The 10,000-nt window shown below is 41.6% G+C and overlaps 1 protein-coding gene across 3 annotated transcripts; it reads right to left on the reverse strand.

Moving 5' to 3' along the window:
- Positions 1-565: 565 nt before the first annotated feature.
- On the reverse strand, positions 566-6,435 carry LOC147018781 (transmembrane protein 88-like). Of its 3 annotated transcripts, none has more exons than XM_085898825.1 (3): positions 6,118-6,435; positions 4,536-4,896; positions 566-1,585 (listed from the first exon to the last, which is right to left on the reverse strand). In XM_085898825.1, the coding sequence occupies exons 2-3, from the start codon at positions 4,878-4,880 to the stop codon at positions 1,298-1,300; spliced, it is 633 nt and encodes a 210-aa protein (XP_085754951.1). In that variant the 5' UTR covers positions 4,881-4,896; positions 6,118-6,435; the 3' UTR covers positions 566-1,297. The 3 variants fall into 3 exon arrangements, with proteins under 3 accessions (XP_085754951.1, XP_085754950.1, XP_085754952.1); XM_085898824.1 differs by having other exon boundaries at positions 4,536-4,893; positions 6,118-6,423; XM_085898826.1 differs by lacking the exon at positions 6,118-6,435 and adding an exon at positions 5,287-6,075 and having other exon boundaries at positions 4,536-4,893.
- Positions 6,436-10,000: the final 3,565 nt, after the last annotated feature.

Genomic DNA, 10,000 nt, shown 5'->3' on the forward strand with positions numbered 1-10,000 from the left:
ACACACACACACACACACACACACACACACACACACACACACACACACACACACATACACATACACATACACATACACATACACATACACATACACACACTCTGCCTTGCAGGCAGGTAAGACATCGGCCATTATAAAGCTTCCAGTGTTAGTGTGAGAAAATTCTGAAGATATCTGATGACTCAATAGCTCAGTGGGTTGCCACTGCATAAGGGATAAAGTCCTGGTTTGAGTTGGAATTTTTTCACACTTGTCCCATGCAGGAATTTATTTCTGTTTATTAAATTTATATATGTTGTGAATGTTGATGTCCTGCCTGTGTTGTTCATATTTGCCCATGACCTGTCCCTGCTGTTTTCTTTCTCTCTTCCCATTGAGTGGACGTTGGGTTGGTGTCATGGAGTGTGTGTGCGCTTGTGGATATGGTGATTGAGTTGGGGTTGAGGGATTATGGATGTGACACAGGCATCATGGGCCCATTAGCCTTCTCCTGAGTCAATATTTCCTTGTATAGGGTAAGGAGGGGAAAACAAAATTGGTGAAAAGAGGAGGGTATGAAAGAAAGTAAAGTATAAGACCATTTATATATTACATGTACAAAAAAAGGGAATTTTGACACCCTCCTCTCCACAAACCCATTGCTCCATACATTCTATTTCCGTTATACAGTTGGATGCAAAGATGAACTAATTAGAAGGTGTCATCAAAGGTCAGAGTCCGTGAATAGTTTTCTTTCCCAGGATAACTTGAGAACAGCTGAAGGGTTCCTTGTCAAACTTGGTACAAGTATGTAGCATGATGCATATATTATTTGATTAGATTATGTGGTCAAGAGTTCAAAGGTCAAAGGTCATATCATGTAAAAATGAGAGATTTGAGAACAGCTGAAGAGATTTAAATCAAACTTGGTACAAGTATGCCTGGTGTTGGCTTAATGGTTAGGGTGGTGGGCTTGGGATCCGAGGATCCTGAGTTCAAATCCCCCTTGGCTGTTGAATTAATACCAGGTGGGGTTGACTCAGCCTGTCATCCTTCCGAGGTCAGCAAAATGAGTGCCAGCTTGCTGTGTGGGAGTGGTGACCCATCCAGGATTGTGTCCAATAGCCAAGGAGACTGCTTAGGCAGCACCAACACTCAACACAGAGTATGGTCCCAATGTATGTATGGATTTCCTTTGTCTCCTCTTACTCAAAGTGTAATTGGGGGGGGGGGGAGAGTATCAAAATATTGCCTTCTTTGATAAGTAATATGTATATGGTGAAAATTATATTTCTGAATGCATTAATATGTATGGAGTTCACACCCAGACTGTGCGAGAAGAATCAGGTGGCTTGGGGCGACAGGGACAGCAGCACAGGAAAACTGGATGAGGGGGCAGCAAGGTACTTGGATGGGTTGGCTTGTACACAGCACGGCTGTAAGGCATAAAGCAGAGGTCCAAGCGAAGGCGACGAGCCAACCTGCAGTAGGCAGCCAGAGCCAGGACAAGTAGGGGTGAAAGCAGCACAAATCCTGCAACAGTGAGCACTGTGGAACCGTTGTCATCGATAGAGGTTCCACATGGTCCGGCAGATACATTGAACACCTGGAGAATGACAGAACAGAGATTAATGACATGTTGAGAATGCACATGGAAAGAAAGGCCTCAACTGAAGTGGTGACCAAGTTTCACATCAACACCCATGATGAACCGAGTGTTTCCACAAAATCTTCCATATCATGAGAGGTTGTTGAATAATTTTAACAAGTTTATTCAATAGAGTGACAAACAATATTCTGTTGTTGAATATATGCCAAAATCTACAGTGAATACCAACAATAAGATTTATAAAGTTCTATTGTATTTACCAGCACTGATTGAAACACCCCCAACCCCCTCCCAACATCATGCCAGCATCTTAGCACTTCCCCACCCCCACTACTTGCAGATACTTATCTAACTCAATTTTAAAACTATCCATGAACTTGACTGCCACTTCCCTTGCTGAGAAACCATTCGATGCATTCACCACTCTGAGCGAAAGATTCCTGGTTTACTAACATCCTTCAAACAGACAGACTGCAGTCTCTTCCCTCTCTTCAGATGTTAACAAAATTACAAACTGGTCAAACACTTGGAATATGTCTTTCAATCCTGACAAATCTCACTATCTCTCTCCAAAAGGACCATATGACAAACCCTCCCATCTACTTTCTTACTAATTCCCTTGAGGAAGTTCAGTCAATCAAACTCCTTGGTCTCACTATTAGCCATGATCTTTCTTGGGCAAACCACATTTCAAAGTTGGCCTCCAAAGCCAGTCACCGACTGGGCATCCTCCATGATACAATGTCCTCTCTTGGTACACCTGAATTCCTATCCACCTACAAGGCCTTCATCTGCAGCTTGATGGAGTGCTGCTCTCTCCTCTGTCCTGACACCTCTGTCTCCTTGCTCAGCTTGACACCATGGAAAACAAGGCCTTCAAAAATATTGGAATGTCACACGATGAAGCTGAGCCTATGGGCGTATCACTTTCCCATCAAAGATATGTCAGTGGTCTATCTGTATTCGAGTGCCTCCTTTCTGGTCTTGATCCTCTGCTCTTTCCATGCTTTACCCCTCTCCCCTTCCCAGGTCTCTGCAGGGCACTGAACATGGTCCACCATCAAGCACCTTCTGGGGTTATTGTGTCAAGCACCTTCTGGGGGGGGGGGGTGAAAGAGGTTATTGTGAAAGAGGTTACTCTCTATCTCTCTCTGTCTGTCTGTCTGTCTCTCTCTCTCCCCTTTTTTCCTATCCATTTATTTCCTTGCATGTTTTCTCCAACTGTTGCCCAACTAGTCGTTTGTTGCCTTTTTACCCTCTGTCACCTTGCTCTTCCATGAGCTTGGATATTGTATGAAAAATATACCCCTCACCCCATCCCTCTTTCTCCAAACAATGACCGAACAATGCGTGAAATCATGGATAAAGACCATGTAGTATTCAAACCCAAAGGCACCAAAAGGTAGTGCAGCGACTCAACATTGAAGGCTCAGGCCTGTTTTGACTATTGAGTACATATCATCCTCAGTTCCCTTGTGTGCTTGGACAAGGCCAACATTTCCTCAGTCTATCCCTCCAGATAGGGAAAAATTAAATATCAACGTGAATTATATAAAACAGATCTTTAAATGAACATTTATTTTTGAAACCTCATTTTTCGATACAGTGTCATCCTGGCAAATGCAGGATTGATTCTCAAAACCCTCATGTGACACTAAGGTGACTTTGCACATAAATAACAACCAGTAATTGACGCATATGTCTAACCAATCAGGGAAGCGTGTGTTGGTGAATTTGGGATGGAGTCGGAGAGACACAAAAAAGTTGGATGACCATTGCTGGTTTATAAAATGTGCAAATTAATAAAGGGGGCAAGGTTTGTACTTAAATACCCCCAGAATTGAGATCTACTTAAAAAAATTTTTTTTTCATGATTTACAAATATTTTGGAGGATAAATATTGCAAATAAACAATACATGATCATGATTCATATATACCATGAAGACATGTGCCCAAACCCCCTTTCTTCCATGATAAATAGTCTCCAATCAGTTGAAGGAGAAAGGTTTTGTGGATTTGCAGGTAGAATCACCGACTTCACATTATAGGTCTTACTTGACCCTTTGAACTAACGATAGCAATTCTTGTCTTTACCCAGAATCGAGCTAAGGGTGCAACAGTTCTCAATGACCGATCAAGCGTGTGACCTCCAAAGGGCAGAAAAAATCTCTCTCTCTCTCTCTCTCTCTCTCTCTCTCTCTCTCTCTCTCTCTCTCTCTCTCTCTCTCTCTCTTGCGTATCATCCTCAACCTTACATACCTTGACCCCAGAATTCCTTCAAATTCCCTTGTGTGCTTGGACCAGGCCTGTGTTTCCTCAACCTCTCCCTCCGGATAGGGCATCCAGATCACTATATCGACTGGAATTTTAATTACCTTCATTATTCTTCAAATTGCCTACTTCTAATGAATGAAATGTGCGTATCATTTTTGTATGATAACAAATATTTCATTTCATCTTATCCTGGGGTTTTATCTAAAACTCAGTTTCACTTTGGCGATCGAGAAAGTAAGGCGTTTCACACCGAAACGATGGTATTTCCCATTTTGAGAGGTTTTTTTAAACATCTTATCTAACCTTGTTCATTATAAACCTTTGATCTTTGACCCTAAGAGTGTTTGGAATCAAGCAGCATTGAAAACTGGACCAATGTGCATTGTGCATCCTGAGATTGTTTCATATAGGAACTCGAAGAAAATAGTGCAAAGTGTTAAAGTGAGCAAAAAAACTGAGCATGACAGTGATGATGAGTAAGCCAAGTGGAATGGGTGAGGAAGTAAAGGTAAAGATGTGGTTATGGGGGAGAGTGTGGTAGGATTACCAGCCATTATTTCACGATGGAAAAGATAATATAGCAAATAGTAAAGGAGAGCATGTAACTGGAGGATGCAAAAAGGATCAGAAACCTCCCAATGGGAGGGCGAGCAGATAAGGGGCAGAACTCACCCTGGAATGACAAGCCAATCCAAAGCCCACCATGATAAGGGCAGGAAGCAGCAGGAGAGAAAATACCGTAGTCAGGAGGAGCAAGTTGAGTAGAGCCGCACATGTGTTGTGGGCTGTGAGCAATACCGCACACGCCCAGCAATCAAGGGGCTCACGTGGGATCTGAGGCTCTTCCATCCCAGCTACAGAGTACGGGGGAGGCACAGAAACGTGCCTGGGGGTTCGAGAGGTCGAAGGGTGCCGAGGAGGGCACAAACTGGGATCTCTTGTGTGTGTCTCGTCACCGCTATTAGATGCCGGTGAGACCGCAGAGAAGCTTCCTTGCTCGAAAGAATTGCGGGTCATGTCTAAGAGTGAGCTGCTGAGCAACAACAAACATGTGATGCACTACATATGTGGTCAGGGGTTTGGTTAAACTTTACTAATCCAAAATATTTCAACAAAATGTCGAAGTTCATTGCTTGTCATGATACCATGATAACCGATGTCATCCTTGGTACAAGATAGTTCAATGTTACAGGATATTATGATCACATAACAATGCAAAACAAATGTCACGTGATCAATTACTATACCTGGCAACACATTTTGATCTTACTGTACCAAACAACATCAAGAATGAAGCCAACTCAGTGATTCATCTGATTTAGTAGTTTGCATAGTAGCAGAATGCAAAAAGAATACATAGCATACTCATTGAAAGTAAATAAAAAGACTGTAGTGAATGAGATGGCCTCCTTGTTGGTCCCACCTGAGCACTGCCTTCCGTGTTCAGACCTCAGGTTCACAACTCGTATTCCATGTTGATTTCTCCATTACAAAATGCAAAATATTTTATCAGAGTTGGAATAGAAATTACTACTCACTCAATTAAATTTACTTGGACAATCTCTAACATGAAAATGCTAAAGTGGAAGTCACAAAGCGACATGCTGGCACGAGAGGACACTCGAGTTTCAGGCCGACATTGCCAAGCCACGCTGAGAGCTCACGCTGTCATGTCTGTTGGCCTCGGTGATAATCGGGCCTGGTCACGGCACGGCTCCAATGGTGGAAACCTCATTTCACACGTCACAAAATCTGATGTCACTTCAATGAAATTCCAAATTAATCCGTCTCTTGGAGATGAAATTAATGAATTTACCTTATTTCATCTATAAAATAAATATTTTTTGGGCGAAGATTTTCATACAACACACATGGAGATGGACAAGTATAAAAATGAAATTATTACCATGAAATACAAGGACAGTGTAGAGGAGACTCTGAACAAATGAGCACGGTATATGGGATTTGAAGCTCGTGACCTATACCCTAACAGCAGTACCACCTAGTCCCTGACATGACCTATTTGACTTGAACAGGACAGACCATCCTTTCAAAACCTTGGTAATGTAAAACTACATAAACGGAATATTAAAAGTAAAAGGAAGATATTAATGAGAGTCGGCTAAATGTTGGACTTCGAAACCAGGTTAGTCTCACAAACTCTGGAGGATGTCCTGTACACTATGATGGAGGGAACCTTGAGGACGCCTTGCTCTACCACCCGCTTTGAACGCGCACGTCCCGACAGGCTCACCTCGATTCTCCCTAGGCGTCGCTGATCTGCCTCTCGGTCTCGACAGGGGCTGCTTTTGAACAGAGAGGCAGATGAACCCGAGCCAGGGGGCCATGCAGAGATCAATTCTCCAGACAAGAATGAGCACCTCCCCCTTGGCATCCGTGACCGGTTTCCAATCTTTGAGGTCAACCGACGAGCAGAGACTACCATGAGTGATGCAGTGGCCAAAAAGTGCAATCCTTTTTTGCAATGGAGACCATCTATTTAATGCATTTACAAATATGGTAGAATCTTTTTAGCCCTTCTGCCACCCCTCTACCCCCACACCACTCGTCATCCTCTCCACGGATATGCTCTGTAGATGCCCTTCCCTGCCATTACTCACATCTCCAATCTCTTTTTCCTTCTCTCGCCATTCTTACAACTCTCCCATCGGCTCTTGTATCATCCTTCCTTTTCACAATTTTAATTCTCATTTTAGTCTCACCCAAGTGTGTACAAAATAAATATTGTTGCGTCAAGGGGTCAAACTAATGTCACCTGTCAAGCCAAGAGTTTTGCTATTATAGTGGGGAAACTTAGCTAAATATAGCATAACAATTGTGCATTTTGTGAGGAAAGCACCAAATTTGGCACACTAGTAGCCTAACATATTATGAACAGATTTGGATATTGGGCCATCTCAAATTTTTGATGGCAGTGGAAAATGGCTGCCACAGCCATCAGCAGCTGAATTTGAGATGGCCCAATATCCAAATCTGTTCATAATATGATAGGCTACTAGTGTGCCAAATTTGGTACTTTCCTCACAAAATGTACAATTGTTATGCTAAGTTGCCCCACTATTACTGAAGGTCGCTGAATTTGCCAAATTTATGTTGCATTATTTTACTAATATAAACGGCGTTCAAATACCATCTAAAATCTCCCAAGGATTGTCCCATAAATTAATGGAATTTGGCCATTCCTTGCATGCGGGAAGGCAGGAAAACGGTTCAGCAAATAAAGGGTTTTTATTACAAACTAGCTGAAGTACCCGGTGTTGCCCAGGGAAAGTCAACGAAATACTCCAATAATTAAATTTGTGTTGCTGACAACAAATCACTACAACCTCAATATACAATGTTTACGAAAGATATTACTTGATCGCTCCTGGGGGAAAATAAATGCAAGCAGTGTATAAGCACAAAATCTGATCGAGGCTTGAAGGCCAATTATCTGGTTTTATCTGGGGTAAAAAAAAACAACAGATCTAAATTTGTTTTTATCTAAACATGGTCCTCGACCTTCCTCTGGATGAAAGAGGAGGCCATGCAAAGTTTGGTCATCATGGTTCCTGCAGGGTCCAAATGCATAAACGAATGAACAAACTAAAACTTTCTTCTTTATATATTCGATAGCAGAGTACCCACCCTCTGGGTGGGTTAAGTTTGCGCATTACTTGATAAAAAAAAAAAAACCAGAAGAAGTGTAGTCTGTGTTTTGCAAGAAGACGAGAGATGTTTGTGTGCTGTGCGCTTAAAGGTTCTCGACGGTCTAAACTCTAAAATGTTTGCTATAATAGTAGTTAGTGTCTAAGGGGTCAAAAGGGCCTAATCTCTCAAACATGTAAAAAGGGTCTAAAAAGATCCAAGTGGTCTAAAGCTCTAAACAGACAAGGGTCCAGGCTGTCTCATTTGTCTGAAGGGTATAAGGAGTCAAATGGTGTTAAGGTCTAAGAAGTCGAAAAGTCTCAAGGTTCTAGGGATCTTAAGGGTATAGGGATCTAAAGGTGTCTAAAGTGTCAAAAGGGTCTTAAAGGTAAAATGGGTCTTAATGGGCTCTTCAAGGGTCTCATGGGTCTTTAGGGTCGAAAAGCTCTTCAGGGTCTTCAAGGTTTTAGAGTTCTTAAAGGGACTTCAAGGTCTTCGGGATCTGAACCACCTTCAAATTCTTAAAGGGTCTAAGTGTTAATGTGTATTCAAGGTCTTCGGGGTCTTAAGGTCTAAAGGGTATTTTGGGTCTCAACAGTCTCCAAGGGTCGAGAGGTTTAAAAGGTACATTCCAATATTACTACTATTACTACTAATCCACATGCCCAACTAAGGGGCATTAAATCAGGTGGTGTAAAAGATGCTGCATCAACAGTGGTAAACTTCCGAAAAAAAATTCTATACAACATTTAAAATCTTTATTTTATTTCAATTTCATTATATACTTGATCACCGTAGAAAACAAATCGCCTTTTTGTCACTCCAAAACCATTCCGTTTAGCAGCACTGGGACAAAATATTATGGTATTTTATGCCATCACGACCAATCAAATTTTCAGCTCGTAGAACCTGCCCATTTCCTTGTTTCTCAAAAATGTGTGGGGTAATGTGCTCTCTGAACTCTCAAGTTGTTGGAAAGAAAAACAGGAAAAAGTCTCCCCTCCTTGTAAGAGAAGATATAATTTTTCATTTTTTTAAGACATTTTTATAACTGTAAAAATAATTAAGTTTTTACATAATTTACTGCTGTAAGAGGAACACCCCTAAAACAAGTCCTGATTGGTCCTATCATCAGCAAGAGATATTAAACAAAAAAACGTTTTATACAATACAAACATGAAGCACCAAAGTTCATAGAACACGATACCCCATGCAGTGTTCATGTATGCAGCAGACTTCAATTTTAATAAAATAATGATTTTAAAGATTGTCAAAAAAAAACAATCCAGACGTTTAGCCTGACTGAAATAGAATACAGTGTCAATCAGAATCGTACATAAAGCTATATCGGTGACATCTTCACCCTCTCACATGCCACACTCTCTCATGCTATATATCGATATATAGCATGGTTTTTGGAAGTATTATGAAGGCGATTTCTGTTCCACTGTGTTCAAGTATATAATTCAATTTAAACAAGTAAAATAGACATAAAATGTCATAGCCCCTGTTGTTTTAGTAATTTTGCTGTCCGGAGTTAAAAGGCAAGCCCATATTGATGTACAACTAAAATGGCCTCCAGTTTACCACTCAACCGTCTTTGATCAGATTGCAAAATAAAGTGAGGTGCACATGTATGCCGTCACGTACTGTGCTTGTGCCAAGTTTGAACAAAATCAGAGAAATGTTTGGGGAAACATTTAAGTAAGAAAATGGCCCCAGTCGACCCTCTTAGATCTGATCTCGGGGGAAAAAATGACGTGCATATATAAGCCACCATTCTTTATCTGTTTGCCAACTTTGAGCAACATCGGTAAATGCATGTCCGAGAAATGGTTGAGGACATGTTCGACATCGGGTTTTTTTTACTAATAAAACGGCCGCCAGTCGGCCATCTTGGATCTGCTGTCGAAACAAAATGATGTGCTTATGTACACCATCATGTGTTATCTTTTTGCCAAGTATGAATAAAATTGGTCCATACATTTCCGATATATTGTTTGGACACAGACACAGACATACACACACACATACACACAGACAGACACACAGAGACACACAGACAGACAGACAGACATACACACACAGACACAGACAGACAGACAGACGGACAGACAGACGGACACACACAGAGACAGACACACACACAGAAAGACACAGACACAGACAGACACACACACAGACACACACCCATAGACACACACACAGACAGACACACACAGATAGACACACACAGATACAGATACACACAGACACACACACACACAGACACAAATACACACACACAGACAGACACACACAGACACAGATACACACACACACAGACAGACACACACACAGACAGACACACACACAGACACACAGACAGACAGACACACACACACACACACACACACACACACACACACACACACACACACACACACACACACACACACACACACCTGTGTGTAGTAAGCAAAAGAGATGCCAAGTCGTTGTGCTTGAAG

This window comes from Eptatretus burgeri, chromosome 10 (assembly GCF_056783735.1).
Source record: "Eptatretus burgeri isolate ZD-2024b chromosome 10, Ebu_testis_v1, whole genome shotgun sequence".
NCBI lineage: Eukaryota > Metazoa > Chordata > Myxini > Myxiniformes > Myxinidae > Eptatretus > Eptatretus burgeri.